The sequence below is a fragment of the Mus musculus genome, chromosome Y (genome assembly GCF_000001635.26).
Source record: "Mus musculus strain C57BL/6J chromosome Y, GRCm38.p6 C57BL/6J".
Classification (NCBI taxonomy): Eukaryota; Metazoa; Chordata; class Mammalia; order Rodentia; family Muridae; genus Mus; species Mus musculus.
In genome coordinates this window covers 65376559-65403913 of record NC_000087.7, presented here as the reverse complement: position 1 = coordinate 65403913, position 27355 = coordinate 65376559, and the positions used below count along the sequence as shown (strand labels likewise).

Below are 27355 nucleotides of genomic sequence, written 5' to 3'. Positions count from 1 at the left end.
TTTCATAGGAAACAAAAAAGTTAGAGATTTTTTTATTTGTTTTATATATATACCAGCAAGTGAAAATTTTTCATGCTTCATTTTTCTGAAGATGGGAAAGTAGAAGAGTACTTCAGATTATTCTCCATGATGGCTCTTTCAAACATAGACATTTTTTTTTCTCAGTTCACCATCTACACCAAAAAGCATATCTTAGTTCTTGGTCCCCAAGTTCATCAAAACCTAAAACAGAAAAGTACCTCTTATTAAATAAATTTCCAAGGATACAAATATGAAAGATTCTGTGCAGATGATGTATAGGGTAAAGGTTAAGGTCAGGATTAGGATTAGGGTTAGTGTTAGGGTTATGTTTAATAAAGCAGGATAATTATAGTGTTATTAAAGTATGAGGTACATCTGAGGTCAAATTCCCATTTTATCATTTTATATCTTTAATAATTCATACAAAGCCATTAGGATTTTATGGATAATAGCAGTCATTTCAGTAAGAAATAATTCAAAATAATAAGTAGTTAAAACTTTATGATTATTAAAACATATTTAGATTCCTAAGGTCATTTTATGGACCATGTGCAACATACCTCCATGGACTTCTCATGCATTTCTTTAACTGCTTCCAGGGTCTGGTTCTGACTACATTTGGACAGTTTCAATGCTTGTTGTTCTTTTTGACAACTATTCTACAAATGTAAAAGGAAAACATTAGTATAACAATTCTGTTTATTTTTGTTGTTACTGCCATGCAACATGCATGGCAGTCTAACAATAAAACACTAAATGTATATCTAATACTAAAACATTTATGTAAGCAAAAATAATTCTATATGAAAGTTAAAAGGAATAGTTTTCCAACTGATTTAAAATTTTAACAACTATTTTGACTAAATATATATATATATTTACAATAATATGAAATAACATTATGCTACCAATTGTGGGGTAGGAATTTTTTTTAATGTGAAAGAGTTTTTCATAATGCACAGACTGGCCTTAGCCTCCCAAGTTCTTATGTTTATAGGCATGCACCATGTATACATGAACTCGGTAAAATCCTAGTCTTGGAAGCTTAGATTGGTTTTCTCTAGATTCCAATCTCAAGCAACATATAGAAGTAGTAACATAAAGTTCTCATTGTATTCTTTAGGGTTGCGCACAACCTTGATAATTTGCATTTAAAAAAAATTAAGACAAGCCCTTTACACCTTTTCACCTTGGGCTACTACAATCCTGTTTTGCCCTTTATTCACTGTGATCAATTTTTTACCTCACATTTGCACTCAAATCATCACAATTAAGTAAAATTACCTCTAATTTGCAATGCTTATCTTTAAAAAAAATGCACCTGCATACATTTGGAGACAAAGGGTTAATATTGGGTGTCATCTTTGATTTCACAGTACTGTTTCAGAGACAGAATCTCACTAAACCTAGAGCTCATCATTTATGCTACACCTGGTGGCTACAAAGATCTGGAGATCTTCTTTTCTCTGAACTAAATCTGAGATTGGTTGTTTTAAAATGCTCACAACCACACCAACTTTTTTTTTGTTGTTGTGGTGGTGGTTTGTTTTTAGTGTTGCTAGTTTGTTGTTGTTTATTTTGTTGTTGGTGGTGGTGGTGTGGGCATTCATTCCAATGCAGGGAATATAAGCTGGGGTCTCCATGCCTACACGGGAGAAAGATTACCAATTAAACCATCTTCCAGCCCTGTAAATCAATCTTATTGGGCCCACATGCAGCATATGACACATTTAGGGATCTTTTCTTCTTTAAAACTTTCCTTCACTCATGGTAGTTTTCTTTCTACCAGTGGTTCTCTTCCTTTACTGGCTCCCTCTCACCAGCTGCCATATGCAGAATTACAAATTTTGAAGTACCCTGCTGTTCTGTCTTTAGACTCCTTATTTACAGGGATGATCACTTTCCCTTAAAATGTCATCCAGAGTCCAATGTTTAAAAACTGTCTTCAATTGGAGTATTTATTATTTATCTTTAGTTCCTATCTCTTTCCAGAACTGACTCATAATGGCAGGTTCCTCAATGCCTTCTGAGGCAAGAATGAATTTGCTGTTCCTTTCAAATTGAATACTTTCCAAACTATTAACCAGTAAATAAAATAAAATAGTTAATATGATTATCGTTGTCTCAGATCTTACTTAGAAACCAGGTGATGACTCTACAGGTAGAGTAATGGAGACGTGATCTAAAATTGTTTGCTGATATTCTTCCACAGGAAAATTCTTCCAGGGCTGTTGAGATTGTTTGTTTCCATCCTCTGTTGTTACTAAATCTTTACTAAATTTAGGACTGTAAGAACTGATTTACCAAATTGAGTTGGTTTTTTAATATAAACAACAGAGTCCAGGTGAAACCAATAAATAAGCTTTCTCTCTTCTTTGAACTCTGATATATTGTGGTTTTTTTGTTTTTTTGTTTTTTTGTTTTTTTTTTTTTTTTTGTAGTCACTGGTAATCATCTCTTGATCTTTCTGCAAATGTCTGCCTCTTGAAAATTTATGATCTGGTATACCATAAAATGCCTAGTCGTTTTCATTGATATAGTATGCAATCAATAGTTTATATCTCAGTAAGACTAGAACAGAAGCAAGGATAGATAGATAATGGAACTTAATTTAGTTTCATATGCTCAACTCAAGGCTAGTTGTTCCATTCCTACTTAGTAATACTAGGTTAAATATTAAGTTTTTTTTTATGGTACCAACCACTGATTTTTCTTTTTCTTCATTGAATTTCTGTACATCCATATCAGACTTCTGAAATGTAGTTATATACTGCTCACAAAATTTGTTGTTGATGTTCTTCCTGTAAAGCACAGTAACAAAAGCAGGCACATTTCATACCAATATGAAAATGAACACTCAGAACAAATTCAATTGAACATTTCATACTATAAAAAGAAAAATAGCAGTATAAAATATCTAATGGGAAATCATTATAGATTTTTCCGCTAACATATTATCAGAGAGGTTTTCATTTACGTTTTAGCTTTTCAAAATTAAAGAAATATAAACACACACAACACACACGTAACACACACACACACACACACACACACACACACACACACACACATATATATATATATATATATATATATACATGTACAAAATTTAATTATATTTCAATGTGGTTTTTTTTTCATTATTTTCTACCAAATATAAGTTCTAATTTATTTTTCATACATTGCCTTAGTAAAGACAGTGCAAAACATGTCAACTAAAATATACAAATTGTCTGCATATGTAATTGTAGTTGTTCCTTTTGAATATTGTTAAACATAATAATCCATAAATTACATTCCTAAGACTATGTGCAAGACTTCTGTATTTCCACAATGAATGTAAATTAAAATTTAAATCTCATTAACATTGACTTAAAGCAGAAAATAAAATTTTCATAGATTTCTATGAATTAGATTTAGTTTGCTTGAAGGCATGATGTTATAGGGTTAACTGTTTAGACAAAATCAAAGCCACACATTTTTACTAAAGAATCAGACATGATATATTTTTTTTTTAAACTTCAGCCACATATAATTTTTAAAATGATACACATTTGACCCTACAAATATAACAACTCTACCTCTCTCGTTCGTTCGTTTTGCAAAATCTTTCTAATTTCTGGTTGCTGCATTTGAAAGATTCTTTGACATAAGTTTCCATCCATTTTCTCTTTATGTGAAGCGTCTTATAAATGTCATCTATATTAAAAATAAAGAGTCATTTTGAAGAAAAATTAGATGATTCCATGTATTTAAGTAAAAATAGATATAGATAAATTTCATTCAATAATGCTATGGAAACTTAAAATTAAATGATAGATATCACAAACATGCTTCATACTTTAGAATACTTAGGGTTTGGTATGTTCAGATGAAGGATGTTCAACCTGTAAAGTCTACAGAAATGTTCCACAACATAGAAAAAAACAGTCCATGTATTTTGGATAAGAAATATCTAATCTTATCTGAATTTTAATTTCTGTAAGGAAAATAATTTTGAGCTTCAAGAACAGTTTTCAAAAGAACAAATGCACAAAACAAAGGATCAAAAGTATACTTAATTCTTCATAAGGAAACACTTTTAATAAAGGCTAATTCTTTTCCAAATCTAAAAAAGATGATGCAACTGAAAGAACAAACTTGACTGTGGAACTGTTAGACCCATTGTTTAAAATATTCAATTAAAATAAGAGGGCAACCGGTCATATTGGTTCCCATGTTAATCCTAGTATTCTGGAGGAAAAGGCAGAGAGATATTTGTGTGTTCCAGGTTAACCTGGTCAACATACTGAGTTCCAGGACAGACAGAGCTACAAATGAGACCCTGTCAGAATCAAACCTGCGTTTGATTCCTAGCACCTACATAATGTGCACAAATATCTCCAACTCCAGTTCCAGGGGATGTGATGCCCTGTTCTAAATTCTGCATGCACCAGGTACATATGTATATGACTCACAGACATACTTATAGGCAAAATACCTATATAAATAAAAATAGATAAAAATGTTAAAATCTATGTTTAAAACAATGATCTCCAAGTTTTTTTTTAATCAAAATAAAATTATTTCTAAAGTGAATTGGTAATTATATTTCAGAACATATCCTTTAAAAAAACACTTGAAGAAAATTATGGTAGGAACTTTTGATCAGTAACTGCTGCAGTTCATGAAAATTGTAATGCTTCAGAAAATGTTTAGTACCTTTCTAGCATGCACAGTTAGCTTTCAGTAACTAGGATGAAGCTATATTTCGGTGTACATGTTTAATATTCTCACCATACATAGTACTAGACAAAATCAGATTATTAAATGATTATTCTGCCTCCTCTAAATAGAGCAAATCCTTCAGTTGAAAAAAAATAATTTGGTAAAATGGGTAACTTGAAAGAAGCAAAATATTATTTTTTAAAATATAATATTGTTTCATGGGGGTAGAGATATGGCTCAGCAGTTAAGAGTACTTCCTGTTCTTTGCAAAGGACATAGGTTTGGTGTCTAGCACTCATATGGTGGCTCACAACTATCTGACTCCAGTTCCAGGTATCTGAAATAATCAACTGATATCTGAACAACAGGTACACATGTGGTGCACATATATAACTGTAAGCAAAACACTAATACACATAAATAAGTCCAAAAATAGGTATTAGGAGCATTGTTTAGTAAGCCATGTAAAGATGTTTTTTTTTGTGTGTATGATCCTAGTATTGGAAGCTTAAGCAGGAGATTTCCAGTGTAAAGACTGCATAGGTTAAATAGGAAAATGCAGGCCAGCCTGAACTACATAATGACACCATATCTCAAAGACAAGTTACTGTCTTCTGAGAAAGCTCACTTAGCATTCAGTTACATATAATTTAAAACAGATACTTTAGAATCTGAGTATCATTCTCTCATTGTTTAGTAAGTTGTCTTCCACTTACAGTTACATAATTCATTTCATAAAAAGAAAAAAAAAACCAATGAAGGGATTGGAGAGATGATTCAGCAGTTAAGAGCACTGGTTCCCTTCCAGCTTTCTGAGATTGGAGTACCAAAACCCACAAGGTGGCTCACTACCTATAACTTCAGTTTCAGGGGATTCAAGGCCTTCATCTGGCTTCCTCAGGTACAAGACACACTAGTTGTGCACATACACACGTGAAAGAAAAAAAAAAACAATAACCATAACATAAAATTTAAAAATAAGTTATAAGGGTTACATTAAAGAATTCAGTTTTCCACTGTGCCATATAAAGAAGGAAGCACAGAAGACTCCTAGAAAAGAAACTGACTTAATATAAAATTAGCACTGGATCAATGAAAATATGTTTCATGTACAGAATTTTGTATACATATCACTTAGCTATGAGTACATGGAACTGTGAAATTGTTTACATCTATTTTTTTTCCTTTTAAAATTCCTTCAAAGCTGTTACAAAAAAGCCTCAGTAGTCAAGAGGGCCTACTGTGAAAAGAGGAGGTTCACAAAGTACTTTTTTTTTGTTTTTTAAGGTAAGTAATGTTACTTCATGCTTATCAAAGGATAATTCATCAAAGATGAACTCACAATTCTGAATATCTATGCTCCAAATACAAGGGCAACCAAATTCATAAAGAAATTTTACTAGAACTCAAAGTACATATTGTACCCCATATAATAATAGTGAGAAACTTCAACACCCCACTCTGAGCAACGCAGAGGTCCTGGAAAAAAAGAAATGAAAAAGAGACACTGTGAAACTAATGAGAAGTTATGAAACTATCGGATTCATCAGATACATATATATGTATCTGTCACACACACACAGACACACACATCCAAACATGCACACATATATTGAAGCAAATTCACACACAGTTCTCACTAGATGAAGAGAAATTATTTGAAAAAAAATCAACAAACCTTCATGATAATAGTCTTGGATAGATTAAGAATTTTAAGCACATACCTAAATATAGAAGCAAACCAGAAGCCAACATTAAATTAAATGGAAAGAAACTTGATGCAATCCCACTAAAATAAGACAAGACAGGACTAGACAAGGCTTCTTACTCTTTCCCTACCAATTCACTATAGTACTACAAGTTCTAGACAGAGCAACTAGAAAACAAAAATTGGTCAAAGGAATAAAAATTGGAAAGGAATAAATCAAAATATCACTATTAGCAGATAATAAAATAGTATACTTAAGTGACCACAAAAATTCCATCAGAGAACCCATAAACCTGAAAAACAACTTCAGCAAAGTGGCTAGATATACAATTAACTCAAACAAAACAGTACCTTTCTTCTACTCAAAAGATAAACAGGATGAAAGGCAATTATGGAAACAACACCTTTCAAAAGTCACAAATTATAGTTCCTTGATGTGACTCAAACCAAGCAGGTGAAAGATTTCTATGACAAGAACTTCAAGTCTCTGAAGAAAGAAACTGAAAAATCTCAGAAGATGGAAAGGTCTCCCATGGTCATAGATTAAGTTAGTAAAAATGGCTGTCTTCCCAAAAGCAATCTGCAGATTCCATGCACTCTCCATCAAAATTTAAACTCAATTCTTCGTAGAGACAGAAAGAGCAATATGCAAAACCATTCGGAATATCAAAACTCCAGAATATCCCAAAACTATTCTCAACAATAAAAGAACTTCAGGGGGAATCATCCCTGACCTTAAGCTGTATTATGCAGAAATAGTGATACAAAAATGTATGGTAATGGTACAGAGACAATGCCTTCATGAAATGGAGAGATCTAAAATATATCATCCTGTGTGATCTCAAAGGAAAAAAAAACATGGTATGCACTCACTGATAAGTGGATATTATCCTAAAAGCTCAGAATACCCAAAATGTAATTCACAGACCACATGAAGCTGAAGAAGAAGGAAGACAAAAGTGTAGGTGTTTCAGTCCTTCTTAGAATGGGGAACATAACATTCCTGATAGGAAATGTGGAGATCAGGGCAGAGACTTAAGGAATGACCATCCAGATTCTGTCCAACCTTTGGATCCATCCCATATACAGAAACCAGGCACAGTCACTATTGTGGATACCAACAAGTGCTTGCTGATAGGAGCATAATATGACTGTCTCCTGAGAGGCTCTGCCAGGGCTTGGCAAGAACAGAGGCTGATGCTCACAGCCAACAATCAGACTGATCATGGGGTCCCCAGGGGAGCAGTTAGAGGAAGAACTGAAGGAGCTGAAGGGGTTTGCAACCTTACAGGAAGAACAACAATATGAACCGAGCAGACAGACCAGAGCACTCAGGGACTAAGCCACCAAACAAAGAGGGGCACCCATGACTCTAGCGGCATATAGAGCAGAGGATGGTATTGTCAGACATCAGTGGGAGGAGAGGTCCTTGGTCCTGTGAAAGCTCCATGCCCCAGTGTAGGCAAATGCCAGGGTAGGGAGGTGGAGTATGTGGGTGAGTGAACAGGCTCATAGAAACAAAGCAAGTGTCAAATGGAATAGGGATTTCCTGGGATTAAACCAGGAAATGGCTGATATTTGAAATGTAAATAAATACACACACACTCACACACACACACACACACACACACACACACACACACACACACACACACACACAGATGGCTTTAACTGTGTCTTCAGGTGGGTTTACATCTAATCACAGGATGATCTAAATTTTTCCCATTCCTGCTAGTTTTTTGATAAATTAGAGTAAATGTGTCTGCATCTCAATCTCCAAATAAAATCATAGTTGCTCTTATCACAACCAAGCTCCTCAACCTTTTTCATCACAATACAAATCTAAGACAAATCTTAAATATAAAATTCTTCCTGGCTGGACAAATATTTTACTGCTACAGCAAGAAGCTCTGGTTTCAATCTTCAGGAATGAAAAATAAAAACCCCCAAAATTTAGATATAAAAAATAAAGAAGGCATGATTCCTCGGGCCCCATTACATTTCTGAGGCTGAGGACTTCAGGTACAAGGCCAGTCCAGGCTGCAATTGAGGTTTCAGACAATCCTGAGATATAGAGCTAGAGGTTACTTTCCTAAACCAAAACAACAAATAAATAAAGACAGCCTGGTCTGAATTATGTCTGAATTCCCAGCACTTCTGAGGCTGAGAGAAGCCTCTAGTATTTGAGGCAGTTTGGAACCTATATATAGAAATTTCGGCAATGTGGCATTTTCACAACACGTTAAAATGTAGACTGGTCTTCAGTTTCTTTTTAATAAATTCCTGGTGGGAAGCAGTTGCACAGAAGAGGGTTTTGTCTGTTTCATCCACTAAGTGAAGTCCAGTTTACTCACACCTCACATCCCCAGTCCCCAAGAATACTTTCAGGGTCTCCATTTCCTTGGCCTTCCTGATTTCTGCTAGGAGCTAGTCTGTTCAAACTCTTGCACTTACAGTGAAGTTCTCAGTTTTTCTCAGCAGAGGCCTAAGTGGGAAAGGTCGATTGTGAACCTGGAAGTAGCAACTTCCTGAGTCCAGTGAGGGTCACCTAATCTCATTACTCCTGAAGAAACACCTCCAAAACTCCACCTTCATCCCCACCCAGACCCCTAGCTGAACCAGGATTAACCAACAGACAATTGACTACCTCCACTGAGACTTCATCCTACCATGATTCCTCAAGAATTTTGCTTCCTCAAGAACTCTTTGTAGCCACCATACTGGGTAACAGGGTTTGAACAGCAGGAAAATAATCTCAGCCAAGCCCATTGCTGATTGGCTGTGTTTGCACATGAGTACTAAGGGTAAGAGAGGCTCTTTCAGTCATCTGTGATTAAAGCTTCAAAAAGCGGGTAGTATTTTAACTTCCACTACTACCCAGAGGCTTTCCATTTTCTAAGTTTGCAATACTAACTTGAAAGTTAAAATAAAATGAACTCCAAAGACGACTCTTCTACTTTGTTTCAGATGAAGGGACTGTTCTGTGTAACTCTAAATTGTTTTTTTTTTGTTTGTTTGTTTGTTTTGTTTTTTTGTTTCTTTTTTTTGGTTTTTTTTTTAAACTAAAGTGTTTTTGCATGTTTGTATTTATATAACATGTATGACTAGTTCCCCTAGAAACTAGAATAGGATGCCAAAATCCCTGGATCTAGAATTAAAAATGATTTTGAGAATTATGTGGGTTCCAGGAACTAAACCTTGGTTCTGTACAAAAGCAACAAGTGTTCTTAATTTCTAAGCCATCTTTCCATTCCTATCCTGTGTGTGTTTTAAGGTGTGCTGGACCATTTCTCACGATAGATGTTTAATTTTACTATATAATGGAGAGTATAAAAAATGACTTTGTTAATGTTGTCTATTTCCAGAAACAGAAAAACAAACAAACAAACAAACAAAACAGCAACAAAAAAACCATAATTTTAATGGATTGTGTAAATCATAAATAGTTTCAGGATAAAAATGGAGTGTATACATTTCAGTATATGGGTGCATAAGGAGGCCAGATATAGACATCTGTTTTATTCTCAATTATATTCCAAATTTCTTTTTCATTTTCAGTTTTTTTTTTCAAGTCAGGGTTTATCTGTATAGCTCTGGTTAACCAGGAACTCACCCTGTATACCAGGGTGGCATCAAAATCAAAAATCTCCCTGCCTCTGCCTTCCAACGTCTGGGATTAAGGCATGTGCCACCACTGACTGACCCAACTTAAAACTTGAGATAGGTTCTCTCTGAATATGCAGCTAACCAATGCCACTACCTCGGCTAGCCAGCAAGCTGTCTCCACCTACTCAGCACTGGTTGGCAGCCTGCATTTTAGAAGTGGATTCTAGGCCCCCACTTTTATTTTCAAGAAAAACATTTTACTAAAACAGCCATCTCTCTAGCCACTCTTCAAGGTTTGTTCTGTTGCTATAGACACTGCAATTTTTTGTTTGTTTGTTTTTTGTTTGTTTGGTTTCTTTTTCTATTTCTCTAATCATGGCTAAGTTTAGGCTCCTAAAATGCTTAGTGGTGGTTTTGCTTGTTTCCTTACAACAGCAAATTGGTTTTCTTGCTCACTTTACAATTTGCAGCTAATTTGGCACACTGGACGAACTGACATTTCATTTACTAGTCTTATTGCTGTGTTTTGTTTCTTTGGTGCTTTTTTTTTTTTTTTTTTTTAATTTGCTGGGTTTGTTTTTTTTTTGCTGGTTTTCTGTTTTTGTTTTTGTTTTCACCACTGAAGATGAAATTTATAACTTTTAATGCTGCTTTACCACTGAGCTACATCTTTAGTTAATCTTTAGTTTTGAATGTTGGATGAGAAGTTATCTGTGTGTATTTTTTAACGAAAACTATAATTTCTGTGAAGCCTACAATTATCCCCCTATGCTATAGGTTCTATAGAGATCTGTTTCCCTCGTTTGGCCTCTTCAAGAAACAGGGAAATATTTCTAAAACACATACCTCCAGATTTATCCAACATACTGCCTACTTCATGTCTGTGAAGACAGAACAATAAAAAATTAAAGCAAGAAATATAGTAGACTGGTAGGCCATTTTTTTTTACCACACACAAAACTTTACACAGAACCTTCTTTAATTTTTTATAATAAATATATAATGTTTGGTTTGGAACAAATGTCATATGCATATAAAATATATGGTGGACTACCAACTTGAACTTGAATTATTTACTTTTAACAATTCATATATTTACACCCCACAAGGAGTTTATTCATAACTCTCCCACAATTGCCAAGACCCTTTTTTCCCCCAGATAGTCCCCTACTTATTTTTATGATGTTTCTCCTTTTCTTTGAGTGTGTCAAAGATCACATGCAGGTGGTCCTATTGTATGAGTTCCTATGTGTTTGTGATCACAAAGTCTAAAGGATCCCAAGCTGGGCTTGAACTTAACATATATCAGCATCTGACATTGAAATGCTGATCTTCCTGAATCTAGTTTTCCAGTGAAGGTAACACAAACACTACTTTTGAAGTACTCTATTGAACTGGCAAAAAAAAAAAAAAGAAAGAAAAAAAAAGAGAAAAAAAGAAAAAGAATTGAAAATATTACCCCATGTCTTCATCTCCTTTTACTTGAGGCGATATATTTTCATCTTTACCAATTGCTGGATTATTTACTGTATTGACAATAGAAAATGTAAACATTTGAAAGTATGCAATATTAGTAATAGTTAATAAAGTACTATCAATTTGAATTTCTTTGGAAAAACTGCCCATTTTGAGTTTTTGAAACAGATTTTAAAAATTAAGTAAAATTAAGTACATCCAGGAAATCTAGGACACAAGGAGAAGAAAAAACATAAGGATAACAGGTATAGATGAGAAGTAAGATTTCCAAATTATAGGGCCAGTGAATATCTTCAACAAAACTATAAAAGAAACCTTTCCTAACCTAATGAAAGAGATGTCCATGAACATACAAGAAGCATGCAGAACTCCAAATAGTTTGGACCAGAAAAACAACAACAAAAACAAAAATCCCTGCCATCATATATTAATCAAAGCACCAAATGAACAAAACAAAGAAAGAATATTACAAGCAGTAAGGTAAAATGGTCAAGTAACATATACAGGAATTCCTATCAGAATTACACCTAACTTCTCCCCAGAGACTATGAAAGCCATAAGATCCACGGTAGATATCATACAGACACTAAGAGAGCAGAAATAAGAGCCAAAGCTATAATATGCAGTAAAACTATTTTACCATAGATTGAGAAAACAAGGTATTCCGTGAAAAAACAATATTTACACAATATCTTTGAACAAACCAAACCCTTCAAGGGATAATAAAGGGAAAACTCCAATATAAGGAGGGAAATCACATGCTAGCAAAAGCAAGATATTAATCTTGAAGTAAACCTAAAAGAAGATAGCTACATGAACAAAATTCCAACAAAAATAACAGGAAGAAACAAAGACTTTGTCTTAGTATCTCTTAATATCACCATATTCTATTCACCAATTAGAAAGAAATAGACAAACAGACTGGATGTGTAAGCAAGACCCAGCATACCAGAAACAAACCTCAGGGACAAAGACAGACATTTCCTCACAGTAAAAGGCTGGAAAACAATTTTCTAAGCAAATGTTCCAAAGAAACAAATTTGGAGTAGCCATTCTAATATCAAATAAATTTGACTTTCAACCCAATGTTATCAAAAAAGACAAGGAGTGGCACTTCATATTCATCAAAGTTAAAATTTACCAAGATGAATTTTCAATTCTAAACATTTATAGTCCAAATGCAATGGCATCCATATTCATATAAGAAACTTTAGTACAGCTCAAAATGCACATTGCACCACACACAATAATAGCAGAAGACTTCAACAACCCTCCTCATCAATGGAAAGATCCTGGAAAGAAAAATTAAAAAAAGACACAGTTAAACTAACAGAAGTTATGAAACAAATACATTAGTTGATATCTATAGAACATTTTATTTTAGAACAAAAATTGTCCATTCTGCTCAGCACCTCATGACGCCTTCTCCAAAATTAACAATATAATCAGTCACAAAACATGCCTCAACAGATATAAAAATATCCAAATAATCTCATACATCCTATCTAATCACCAAGGACTAAGGCTGATCTGAAATAATAATATAAATAATTGAAAACCCATGTACATGTAGAAGGTGAACAAAAATCCAGTCAGTGATAAATCAGGTAGGGAAGAAATAAAAAAAAAAAAAAATAAATGTAAGACTTTTTAGAGTTTAAAAAAAAAATGAAGTTACTACATACCGAAAGTTGTGGAACACAACTAAAGCAGTGTTAAAGGGAATCTCATAGCTCTGAATGCCTCTAAATAGAAACTGGAGAGAAGATATAGTAGTAGGTTGACAGCACACCTAAAACCCCTTGAATAACAGGAAGGAAATTCACCCAAGAGGAGTTGAAGGCAGGAACTAATCACACTCAGGGCTGAAATCAAACAAGTGGAAACAAAGGAACTATAACATAAAATCAAACAAACTAGGAGCTGGACCTTTGAGAAAGTCAACAAGATAGATAAAACATAAGCCAGACTAATTACAGGGCACAGGGAAAATATCAACATTAACAAAACCAGTAATGAAAAGGGAGACATAACAACAGATACTTAGTAAATCCAAAAAAATCATCAGATCCTACTATATAAGCCTGTAACTTAGCAAAAGTGGAAAATCTGGATGAATTGGACAATTATCTAGACAGATGTCAGGTACTAAATTTCAATCAGGTTGAGATAAACCCTGTAAACTCTCCCATAATCCCCAAAGAAATAGAAGCAGTCATTAAGAGCTCCCCCCTCAAAAAAAAAAAAAGCCCCGTATCTGATGGGTTTAGTACAGATTTCTATCAGGCTTTCAATGAAACACCAATACCAACAATCTTCAATCTATTATGCAAAAACAAAAGAAAATGAACACTACTTAATTTGTTCTATGAAGCCACATTTACTCTTATACCCAAACCATACAAAAACCCAATGAAGACAGGATACTTCAGACCAATTTAACTTATAAATATTGATGCAAAAATACTCAATAACATCCTGTTAAACACAATCCAAGAACACATCAAAATGATCATCCTTCATGATCAAGCGGCTTCATCCCAGGGATACAGGAATGGTTCAATATATGGGAATCCATCAATGTAATCCAATATGTAAAGAATCTCAAGGAAAAAAACACAGTATTATCTCATTAGACGCTGAGGAATCATTTAAAAAAAATCAACACACCTTCATGATGAAGTCTTGGATAGATTCAGAAAGCAAGGCCCATAACTAAACATAGTAGCAAACCAGGATCCAACATCAAAATAAATGGAGAGAAACTCGATGCAATCCCACTAATATATGACAAGGCTTCCCACTCTCTCCCTACCTATTCACTATAGTACTATAAGTTCTAGCCAGATTAAATAGACAACAAAAAGAGGTCAAAAAGTTAAAAATTGGAAAAGAACAAATGAAAATATCACTATTAATAGGTAATAAGGTAGTATATTTAGTGACCCCAAAAAAATCCTCTAAAGAACCCTTAAGCCTGAGAAACAACTTTAGCAAAGTGATTGGATATACAATTAACTCAAATAGATCAGTAGCCTTCCTCTACTCAAAGGATAAACAGGCTGAAAAGGAAGTTATGGAAGCAACACTCTTCACAATAGTCTCATATTTTAATAACTTGGTGTGACACGAAAAAAGCAAGTCAAAGTTCTGTAGGACAAGAACTTCATGTCTCTGAAGATAGAATTGAAATTCTCAGAAGATGGAAAGATCTCCCATGGCCATAGATTGGTGTCCCAAATAATTTAGTAAAAATGTCTATCTTGCCATAAGTAAGCTCTGATTCCATGCCCTCTCCATCAATATTCAAACTTAATTCTTTATAAAGATAGAAAGAGCAATATGCAAAATCATTTAGAATAACGAAAATCCAGGATATTGTAAAACTATTCACAACAATAAAAGAACTTCAGGGGGAATCATCCCTGACCTCAAGCTGTATTATAGAGAAATAGTGATAAAAATGTATAGTGACCATAAAGAAAAAATGACTTCAGGAAGTTCACACGCAAAGGGATAGGTCTAAAGTATATCATCCTGTATGAGGTAACACAATCCCAAAGGAAAAAATATGGTATGCACTCACTGATAAGTGGATATTATCCTAAAAGTTCAGAATACCCAAAATGTAATTCACAGACCACATAAACCTTAAGAAGGAAGAAAAAAGTGTGCATGTTTCCGTCCTTCTCAGAATGGGGAACAAAATACTACTGGGAGGAAATATGGAGACAAAGTGCAGGCCAGAGACTGAAGGAACGACCATTCAGAATCTGCCCCACCTGTGGATCCATCCCGTATATAAACACCAGACCCTGTCACTATTGTGGATACCAACAAATGATTGCTGAAAGGAGCCTAATAAGGCTGTGCCCTTAGGGGCTCTGCCAGAGGTTGGCAAAAACAGAGGCTCATGCTCACAGCCAACAATCAGACTGATTATGGGGTCCACAGTGGAGGAGTTAGAGGAAGGACTGAAGGAGCTGAAGGGGTTTGTAATCTTACAGGAAGAACAATAATATGAACCAAGCAGACCGCCCCCCTCCCCCCAGAGCACTCAGGGACGAAGCCAGCAAACAAAGAGGGGGACCATGGCTCCAGCTAAATACATAGCAGAGGATGTCCTTGTCAAACATCAGTGAGAGGAGAGGTCCTTGGTCATGTGAAGTTTGGTGTCCCAGTGTAGGCAAATACCAGAGCAGGGACATGGGTGTTGGTGGGTGGGGGAACATGCTCATAGAAGCAGAGGGAGGGTGGAATGGTAAAGGGAATTTCTGGGGTGAAACCAGGAAATGACTAATATTTGAAATGTAAATAAACACACACACACACACACACACACACACACACACACACACACACCTAATATGATGGCTTTAACTGTGACTTCAAGTGGGTTTATATGCAATCACAGGATGATCTAAATTTTGGTCCCATTGTTGCTAGGGTTTTGATAAATTAGAGTAAATGTGTTTGCATCTCAATCTCCAAATGAAATCATGGTTGCTTTTATCATAACCAAGCTCCTCAATTTTTTTCATCATAATACAAATCTAAAGCAGATCTAAAATATAAAGTTTTTCTGGCTGGACAAATATTTTACTGCTACAGCAAGAAGCTCTGGTTTCAATCTTCAACAAGGAAAAAAGGAATAAAAAACAAACAAACAAACAAACAAACAAACAAAAATTTAAATATAAAAAATAAAGAACACATATTTCCTCAGGCCCAGGTACATTTGTAAGGCTGGGGACTTCAGTTTCAAGGCCAGTCAAAGCTGCAGGTGAGGTTTCAGACAATCCTGAGATATAGAGTTAGAGCTTACTGTCCTAAACCAAAACAACAAATAAATAACAACAACCTGGCCTGAATTATGTCTGAAGTCCCAGCACTTCTGAGGCTGAGAGGAGCCTCTGTATTTTGAGGCAATTGGAGCCTATACATAGAAATTTCGGGAATCTGCCATTTTAACAACAGGTAGAGGTAAATGAAGACTGGTTTTCAGTTCGTTTTTAATGAATTCCTGGCAGGCAGCAGCAGCTAAAAGAAGGTTTTAGTCTGTTGGCTCCACTAACTGACTTCCAATTTACTCACTCCTCACCTCCCCAAGCCCCAAGAAGACTTCCAGGGTCTCCAATTCCCTGGCCTTCCTGATTTCTGTTAGAAGATAATTCTGTTCAAACCCCTGCCCTTAGCGAAGTTCTCTGTTTTTCTCAGCAGAGAACTAAGTGGGAAAAGTTGATTGTGAGCCTGGAAGCAGTACCTTCCTGAGTCCAGTGAGGGTCACCTCCTCTCCTTACTCCTAAAGTAACACCTCCACCCCTCCACCTTCTTCCCCACACAGGCCCCCAGCTCAAACAGTATTAATCATCTTTCAACAGACAATTGACTACCTCTACTGAGACTTCTCCCTACCATGCTTCCACAAGAACTCGGCTTGATGACTACCACAAAGCATACTGGGTAACAGGGTTTGGATAGCGGGAAAACAATCTCAGCCAAGGCCCTTGCTGATTGGCAGTGTTTGCACATGTGTACTAAGGGTGAGAAAGGCTCAATCAGTCGTCTGTCATTGAAGAGCAAAAAGGAGGTAGTATTTTAGCTGCCACTACTACCCAGAGGCTTTCCATTTTCCAAGTTTACAATACTAACTTGAAAGCTAAAATAAAACGGACCCCAAACAAGACTCTCCTACTTTGTTTCAGATGAAGGTGCTGTTGTTTGTAATTTTCAATTATTTTATTTATTTAAGTAATTTGTTTTTGCATGTTTGTGTTTATAAACATGCATGTGTGGTGCACATAGAAACTAGAAGAGAATTCCAAAACCCATGGATATAGAATTAAAAATGGTTTTGAGCCATTGTGTGGGTCCTAGGAACTAAAACTTGGTTCTGTCCAAGAACAACAAGTGCTCTTAATTTCTAAGCCATCTTTCCATCCCTGTCCTTTGTGTCTTTTAAGGTGTGCTGATCATTTTTCTTGAAAGATGTTTCTTTGTACTATACAGTGGAGATTACAAAATTATAACACTTTCTTAATATTGACAATTTGCTCATAGAGAAAAAACAAAAAGACAAAAACCATCATTTTAATGGATTGTGTAAATCAGATAAAGAGTATTGTAAAAAACTGATGTATATACATTCCAGTATAAGTATGCATAAGAGGGCGACAAATAGACATTTGCTGCATTCTCAATCACATTCCAACTTCCTTTTTTTTTTTTTCAAGGCAGGGTTGTAGTCCTGGACCTCACCCTGGTTACCAACTGCTGGGATTATGGCATGAACCACCTCTGACTGCCCAAATTTAAAACATGAGACAGGTTCTCTCTGAATCTGCAGCTCACCAATGCCACTAGCCTGGCTAGCCAGCAAGCTGTCTCCAACTACTTTTCACTGGGTTGCAGCCTGCATTTTTAAAGCCGATTTAAGACCCCCTCCTTAATTTATATACTTTCAAATAAAGCACATTACCAAAACAGCCATCTCTCTAGCCCCTCTGAGAGGTTTGTTCTCTTGTGGTAGCCACTGTATATTTTTTTTTATTCTCTAATCATGCCTAAGTTTAGGCTCCTAAAATGCTTATTGCTGGTTTTGCTTGTTTCCTTACAAGAGCAAACTGGGTTTCTTGCTCATTTTACAATTTGCAGTTAATTTGGCAAACTGGACAACCTAACATTTCATTTGCAAGACTTATAACTGTGTTTTGCTTGTTTGGTAGGATTTTTGTTAATTTGGTGCATTTGTTGGTTTCTTTGGGGTTTTTATTGTTATTGTTTTGTTTCTTTGTTTGTTTTTGTTTGTTTATTTTTGCCACTGAAGATGAAACTCATCACTTTTAAATGGTGATTTACCACTGAGCTACATCTTCAGCTAATCTTGCATTCTGAATGTTTGCTGAGAAGTTATCTCATATGTGTTTTAAAGGAAACTACAATTACTGTGAACCCAAAATTATCCCCTTTTGCTATACAGTCTAGAAATCTGATGCCCTCTTCTGACCTCTTTAAAAAACAGGCAAATACCTCCAAAAACACATACCTTCAGATTTATCCAACATACTGTCTACTTCATCTCTGTGAAGAAAGGAAAATAAAAAAATTAATGCAAGAAATATAGTGGACTGGTAGGCATTTTTCTTACCCACACAAAACTTTAAAAAGAACTTTCTTTTAATTATTTATAATAAATATATAATGTTTGGTTAAGAACAAATGTCATATATATATATATATACATATATACATATGTATATGTATGTGTAGATATGTATATGTATGTATGTATATATATGTATGTATGTATATATATATATATATATATATATATATATATATATATATATATATATATATATATATATATGTATATATTACATGGTGGAGTATCAAAGTGATCTTGTATCCTTTACTTTTACCAATTCATACATTTACACCCACAGTAGTTTATTCATTACTCTCCCACTCTTGCTGAGACCCTTGTTCTTGCCAGATGGTCCCCCTCTTATTTTCATGATTTTTCTCCTTTTCTTTGTGTGTATATCTTGGAAGATCTCAGGCAGGTGGTCATATTATACTAGTTGCTATGTGTTTGTTATCACAAGGTCTGAAGGACCTCAAGCTGGGCTTGAACTCAACATATAGCAGTGTCTGATTTGTATTGCTATCTTCCTGAATCTACTTCTCCAGTGAAGGTAATACAAACACTACTTATGAAGTAATCTATTGAGCTGGCAAAAAATATTGAAAATGTTACCCCATATCTTCATCTGCTTCTGCTTGAGGCGATATATTCTCATTTTTATCAAATGCTGGGCTCTTTACTGTATTAACAATAGAAAACAGAAACATTTGAAAGGATTCTATATAAGTAATAGTTAATAAAGTACTATCGATTTGAATTTATCTGGAAAAACTCTCCATGTAAATTTTTGGAAGAGATTTTAGAAAGGAAATATTTACACCAAGAAAATCCAGGACACAAGGAGATGACAAAACTTAAGGATAATAGGTATCAATGACAAGTAAGTTTTTCAAATTTAGGGACAGTGAATATATTCAACAAAATTATAGAAGAAAACTTCCCTAACCTAAAGAAAGAGTTGCCTATGAATATACAAGTAGCCTACAAAACTCCAAATAGTTTGGACCACAAGAGAAATTTCTTCCATCATATAGAAATCAAAACTCCAAATGCATAATAAAAAAAAAGAAAAGAAAAAGAAGAATATTAAAAGCACTAAGGGAAAATGGTCAAGTGACTTATAAAGGAAATCCTATCAAAACTATACCTAACTTATCCCCAGAGATTATGAAAGCCATAATATCCAGGGCAGATGTCATACAGACCCTAAGGGAAAAGAAATGCCAGACAAGGCTACTAGATGCATCAAAAAATTTTACAATAGATTGAGAAAACAAGGTATTCTGTGAAAAAAAAAACGATATCTACACAATATGCTCGAACAAATCCAGCCCATCAAGTGGGTAATAATGGGAAAACTCCAATATAAGGAGGGAAATTACACTCTAGAAAAACCAAGAAATTGATCTTGAAGCAAACCTAAAAGAAGAAAGCTACATGAATCACATTCCAACTCTACCAACAAAAATAACAGGAAGCAACAACTACTTTTCCTTAATATCTCATAATATCAGCGGACACAATTCACCAATAAAAAAACATAGAATAACAGACAGGATGTTTAAGCAAGACCAAGCATACTAGAAACAAATCTCAGGGACAAATACAGATATTACCTTAGAGTAAAAGGCTGGAAAACAATTATCCAAGGAAATGTTACAAAGAAACAAGTTGGAGTAGCCATTCTAATATCAAATAAATTCGACTTTCAACCCAAAGTTATCAAAAAAAAAAAAGAGGAGGGACACTTCATATTCATCAATGTTAAAATTTGCCAAAATGAATTCCCAATTCTGAACATTTATACGCCAAATGCAATGTCATCCACACTCATAAAAGAAACTTTAGTAAAGCTCAAAAACACACATGAATAGAGCATTAAAAGAAACCTTGACTAAATTGGTTTTAGAGACCTGCAGAAAAGATTATGCAGCTCTTTTTCCCTTCACCTTGTTCTGAGTATGGAACACCACAGGGAAATTTAAACTTACACCATTCGAACTCCTCAACTGGGGACCCCCCCCCCTTTAACAGAAGCAGGTGGAATGTTTGACCCTCATGTTTCTTTTTCAGAACTCCCACTAGCTCACTTGAAGGACCTACAACTGGTCAGAAAAGATGCCTTGGAAATGTTGAAACACAATAAAAAACTTAAACAAAAACAAAAAAACAAAAAACATACGAACCAGAAACCATCTTGGTGCCCCATAAATTTCAAACAGGAGTACCTGTCCTGGTCTGGTGCCACCATTCTGGCAAACTTGAACTCAGATCAAAAGGACTTTCCCTGATGATTCTCACAAGCCCTGCTGCCACACCTCCAGTATGTGCCCAGTTCTGGCATCCAGCCTGCCATGGCCCACTGGCCTGGCACTGCTCACACACAGTGGGCACTGCACAGGAACCTCCCTCCCTCCCTCCTCCCAATGGCAAGAGGCTCTTTTGTCTCATTCAATGGGCTTCTGAGGTTCTCAATCTTACATATCCTAAAGCTGTGACCTCATGTTGGCTTTGTTTGGCAGCTGGGCCAGAGGTTTAATTTTCTAACTTATAAGATCAGAACTATGTACTAGAAGGAGTGGGAAATGTGAGACCACAACATAGAGCGTTTCTCCCTGGAAGGTAAAGCACCTGGACATTCTCCAAGATTGTTTTCCCTGATTTATAAAAATACAGCCAGAAAGAGACTCTATGTTCTCTACAGCCACCAAAAATCCTTTTGGTTTCTGAGCCTTACAGCTAGAGATTCAAAATTGGAGTTTTGACAAGGACATCTGGGCAGAGAAGAACACTCCTCCCATCTCTTCCCAACTCCTCCAAACTCTCCTCCCAACTCATCCCAATTCCTCAGCTAGCTAATAAAAACCTTCTTCTGTCACATCTCAGAGTCATACGCCCCTGCCCTGCACAGTGGAAGGAGTTTGTCCTTAGCTAGCTGATAATAAAAACTCTTGCAGTTTGCATCAGGTATCGATTTCTCTCAAGTCATTGGGGTGCTGGCCAGCTCATCCCGGGACTTTACTGGACTTGAGAGGAGGTCCATCTTCGGGGTCTTACACATGGAGACCTAAGACCAAAATTCTTCAAACTAATATGCAAAATCAAAAGAGAAGGAACACTATTGAATTTGTTCTATGAAGCCAGATTACAATTATATTCAAACCATACAAAAACACAATGAAGAAAGGAAACTTCAGACCATTTTCCCTTATGAATTTCGAAGCAAAAATACTCAATAAAATCACTGCAAACCAAATAAAAGAATACATCAAAACGATCATCCATCATGGTCAAGTAGACTTCATCCCTGTAATGCAGGGATGGTTTAATATATGGAAATTTGTCAACTTAATCCACTATAGAAACAAACTCAAAGATGAAAACAACATGATCACCTCATTAGATGCTGAGAAAGCATTTGACAAAACACAACACCCATTCATAATAAAAGTCCAGGAAAGGTCAGGAATTCAAGGCCCATATCTAAACATAAAAAAAAAATACAATAGACAGCAAACGAGTAGGAAACATTAAACTAAATGAAACAATCTCATTAAAATCAGGGACTAGACAAGGCTGCCCACTTTCTTCATACCTATTGAATATAGTAGTTGAAGTCCTAACCAGAGCAATTAGACAACAAAAGGAAAACAAATGAATACAAATTGGAAAGGAAGAAGTCAAAATATCACTATTTCCAGAATATATGATAGCATGTATCAGTGACCCAAAAATGCACCAGAGAAATCGTAACCATATATATGACTTCAGTGCAGTAGGTGAATATAAAATTAACTCAAACATATCAGTGGCCTTTCTCTACTCAAAGGAAAAAGAGGATGAGAAAGAAATTTGGGAAAACTCACCCTTCACAATACTCACAAATAATATAAAATAGCTTGGTGTGACTCTAAATTAGAAAGTGAAAGATATATATGATAAAAACTTCATGTCTCTGAAGAAAGAAATGAAACAAGATCTCAGAACATGGAAAGAACTCCCATGCTCATGGATTGGAAGGATTAATATAGTAAAAATGGCTGTTCTGCCAAAAGTAGTTTATAGATTCAATATAATCCCCATCAAAATTCCAACTCAATTCTTTACTGAGTTAGAAAGGGCAATTTACAAATTCTCCTGGAATTTGAAAAAAACAAACAAGCAACAACAACAACAACAAAAAACCAACAACAACAACAACAACAAAAAACAAAAACCTGGTATAGGAAAAACTATTCCCAACAATAAAAGAACCTCTTGTGGAATCACCATGCCTGACCTCAAAGTGCACTACAAAGCAATTGTGATAAACACTACATGGTACAGGTATAGTGGTAGACAGGTAGATAAATGAAATAGAACTGAAGTCAGAGAAATAAACCTTTAGTCACTTGATCTTTGACAAAGGAGCTAAAACCATCTAGTGGAAAGGAGACAGCATTTTCAACAAATGGTGTTGGTTCAATTGGCAGTTAGCATGTAGGAGAATGTAAATTGATCTATTCTCATCCCCTGTGCAATGCTCAAGTCTAAGTCGATCAAGGGACTGCACATAAAACCAGAGACACTGAAACTTATAGAGGAGAAAGTGGGGAATAGCCTGGAATACATGGGCAAAGGGGGGATATTCTTGAAAAAAAATACTACCAATGTCTTGTGCTATAAGATTAAAAATGGACAAATGGGACCTCATAAAACTGATAAGGTTATACCCAGAAGTTCAAACTTGTAATAAGGAAACATGCTTCACTTTGTCCATAGCAGCCTTTTGTATAATAACAAGAAGCTGAAATGAACCCAGATGACTCTCTTTAGAGGAATGTATATAGAAAATATGGCACATTTACTTAATGAATTACTACACAGCTATTAAAAACAATGAATTCATGAAATTTTTATACAAATGGATGGATCTGGATGATATCTTCCTAAGAGAGTTAACCCAATCACAAAAAACACACATGATATTCACACATTGATGAGTGGATATTATCCCTGAAGCTCAGAATAACCAAGGTAAAATGTGCAAAACCCATGAAACTGAAGAAGGAAGACCAAAGTGTGGATATGCCGTTCCTTCTTAGAATGGGGAACCAAATAATCATGGAGGGAGTTACAGAGACAAAGATTGGAGCTGAGAATAAAAGAATACAGAGACTGCCTCACTTGGGGATCCATCCCATATACAACCACCAAATCTACTGAAGATGCCAACAAGGGATTGGGTGCAGGAGAATGATATAGTTGTCTCCTGAGAGGATCTGCTAATGCCTGACAAATAAAAAAGTGGATGTTCACAGACATCCTTTGGACTTAGCACAGGGTCCCCAATTATGGAGCTGGAGAAAATACCTAAGGAGCTTAAGGAGTTTGCAGGCCCCTAGAAGAAAAAACAACATGAACTAACAAGTACCCCACAATTCCATGGGATTAAACCACCAATCAATGAAAACAAATAATGGGATATATGATTCCAGCTTCTTATGTAGCAGAGGATGGACTAGTCAGGCATCAATGGGAGGAGAGACACTTGTTCCTGTAAAGATCCTATGCCCCAGTATGGGGGAATACCTGGGTTAGGAATTGGTAGATGATGTGTTGGGGAGATGGGGGAGAGGGGAGAGGACAGGAGATTTTTTGGAGTGGAAACTAGAAACGGGGATAATATTTGAAATGTAAATAAGGAAAAGTTATAATAGAAAAAGAAAGGAAATAATTTATTTGCAAGTTTTATGAAATAAATTCATGTTTGGCAAACATATTATACGAACAATGTTCATGTCTTTTCTTGAGGTGAAATCAAGAAAGTTCTTCTCTCTCAACATATGCTGATATAGTTCCAAGAGTAGGTTTATGTGCTGCAAAACCTTGTATATAGGAATAGAGAGATATAGGTAAAATTAGAAATGAAGTATATGTAAACTCTTAACAAAGACTTCTTCCATTTCAGGTGACTAGGTAAAGTCTAATGAACTGCAGGACACAATTAATACTGGAAATGCGATACCTTCCGAAAGAGCCTCCTCTGAAACTTTTATGTCATCGTCCTCATCATCAAAGTCCAAAAGTAATAAGTAACCTTCCTTTGGTATCACCTTCAATTTCTTAAGAGCCATTCTTCTCATAAGAACTCAGTAGTCTTCTTAGTTTAAAAAAAAAAAACAATAAAAATAAAAAGGAAAAAAAAAGAACTTACCTGATTAAAAATTATCATTTAAATAATTAAAAATAACAAAAAATCAAATAATTATTTTAGCTCAATGAAAGATCATTTCTTTTTTTACTTAACATGTATATTTTTAATCAATTGCCTTTATCAGAGAGTTCTCTGTACATATTCAATATGGTGATGCATATATATATATACACTTACCCGTACCATTTCCTCCGTGTATCCCATTTATCATGTCCCTCTCCCTCACAACTTGTTTTAAAAACTTCTTTAACTCACTTCTTTAAAAACCTCCTTTAGAACCTAAATTATTAGTCTGCCATTTCTCAGTTTAAAAAGAGACAAAAACTGGCCAACCTTCAACATATGAGTCCTCCCCTCCTCCCAAAAAACGATGAGCAACATCCTTTAACCTTTGAGGTATCTGAATTTTGGTCCTATCTCCCACAGAATATTTTTAAACAAAACATCAGCAATTCTGTTTACCAGTTTATCTCAGTCTAACGTAAACTCACAGTTCTATCCAGAAAGATAAAGAACATGGTAACTGTATATTCATATCAAAAAGATCCACCACTAAGTCTACAAAAAAACATGAACTACCACCACCACCCACACAGAAAGACCTTATATTGGAGAAATTAGGGATTTGGGGAAGCCGAGGATTTCAAACATCTGAAGATTGTAAGTTCAAGGCCAGGCCAAGCCGGGCCAGCTGAAACTACAAAGATAGATCCCATCCTACAGAAACTAAACTGAGAGAAAAAGCTGAACTTGGTGGTGCAAGTCTTTAATCCCAATACATGGGAGACTGAGACAGAAAGATCTGTGGTCAGAATCCATCCCCAATGACTTATGAATCTCTTACAATTATCTCCTCTTCTTCTTTTCATTCATCTTCCTATGCCATTCTACTGTCTGCAATGTTCATACAGTCTATACTAAAGGAACACACCATAGAGAAGACAATGAGGAGGGAGGAATCCTCAGTGTGTTTCTAAGGGATCCTGAATATCACACAGGACAATCGCCAAGGCATCTCACCAATGGCTCCCTGTTCCCTGACCCACAGTCCTGCAGCTGGTTCTCTGATCCTATCCCCAGGCCCCAAGCTTTTCTCTTCCAAGGGTTCCCAATTCTCTATGGCCCTGACCTGTTCGATCCTCTTCCATGAATATGGTCCTCCACCTTCCATTCACCCTCAGATTCCACAGAAAATGGCGATCAGGAGGCTTTTCCTCACATAGTGGCCTCCTGGGCCTGAGATTCCCCACCCTGTCACACCTCGATTAACTGTCCAACAACCCTGATCAGGGCAGACTATCACTTACAGCTCATCTAAGAGGAGAACACCTTCCAAACCGCACCCTTCTGTGCTTAGCTCCTCAATGGCAAAAAAAAAAAAAAAAAAAAAAAAACCGTTGTCAGGGGCCACACCCAGACAGAAGACTCAGAGGATCCTTTGTGATGCCAGCTGGAGCAAATAGGTCTCACCAAAGGACTGTGCTGATTGGCTGAATACACCCTGCGCATGCGTTCACGGAATACCAAGTACTTTGAAGGGAGATTTTAGAAGGTGGGAGTAATCTACTGGCTTTAAGACAAATGATTTCCAGTTTGTTGGTTGACAAGTGCTTACAAACTTGAAAATCCAGAACAAATATGTAACATATGAAATACAGCAAATGGCTCTACTTAATTTCAGCTGTAGAGGCTCTTGTAAGCATTTTTGGTTTTTTATTTATTTATGTGCATAAACATTTAATAATGTGGACTTCTGCATGTACACACGCACACCAGAAGAGTCTATGCTGCCCTAAGAGTTCAGAAGGGAACATGCAGATTTCCTACAACCCCTGGTACTCTCCTTTCTCTACTTTCCTAGTCCTCAGCTTGATAGAAGAGTGTGCTAGGCAGTGCAGGCCCTCTCTCTCTCACTTATGTGCTTGGCCACTCAGGCCCACTCTCTCACTTAGGAGTTAGGCTGGGCAGGTCCTCTCTCTCTCTCTCTCTCTCTCTCTCTCTCTCTCCCTCTCTCTCTCTCTCTCTCTCTTAGGTGCTAGGCTTCACATGTCCTCTCTCTCTCTTATGTGTTAGACTGCCCAGGGCCCTTCTCTCTCTTATGTGCTAGGCTTCCCAGGACCTCCCTCTCACTTAGATGTTAGTCCTTGCAGGCCCTCTTTTTCACTTATGTGCTAGGCTGGGCAGGGCCTCTCTCTCACTTATATGCTGGGCTGCCCAGGTCCCCTCTCTCACTTATGTGCTAGGCTGAGCAGCCCCTCTCTCTCACTTATGCCTCTGTTGCCTACAGACGCTGCAAGAGAGCACTGTTTCTCTGAAACTGTGATTGTGCATATGTTATGAGCCACAATGTGGGTGCTTTGTGCCTGGTCCTCTGCATAGAATAGGTGCTTTTATTATTATTATTATTATTATTATTATTATTATTATTATTATTATTATTATTATTATTATTAAATTTCAAGACAGGGTTTTTCAGTGTAGCACTGTCTGTCCT

At 35.9% G+C, this 27355-nt stretch overlaps 1 protein-coding gene across 1 annotated transcript; it reads right to left on the bottom strand.

Moving 5' to 3' along the window:
* On the bottom strand, positions 1-26224 carry Gm20736 (predicted gene, 20736). The gene is made up of 8 exons (NM_001037748.1): positions 26169-26224; positions 24673-24807; positions 19278-19344; positions 18564-18598; positions 3603-3720; positions 2723-2822; positions 582-680; positions 1-222 (listed from the first exon to the last, which is right to left on the bottom strand). Exons 2-8 carry the CDS (start codon positions 24788-24790, stop codon positions 193-195), a joined length of 567 nt encoding a protein of 188 aa, NP_001032837.2. The 5' UTR covers positions 24791-24807; positions 26169-26224; the 3' UTR covers positions 1-192.
* Between the last annotated feature and the right edge of the window lie 1131 nt (positions 26225-27355).

Coding starts and splice junctions, on each gene's coding strand:
- Gm20736 (NM_001037748.1), bottom strand. CDS start 24,790: ATGAGAAGAATGGCTCTTAAGAAATTGAAGGTGATACCAAAGGAAGGT. Junction 681..2,722: donor AAGAAAAAGAAAAATCAGTG/GTTGGTACCATA, acceptor TTACATTTGTAG/AATAGTTGTCAAAAAGAACA. Junction 223..581: donor TGCATGAGAAGTCCATGGAG/GTATGTTGCACA, acceptor TTTCTGTTTTAG/GTTTTGATGAACTTGGGGAC.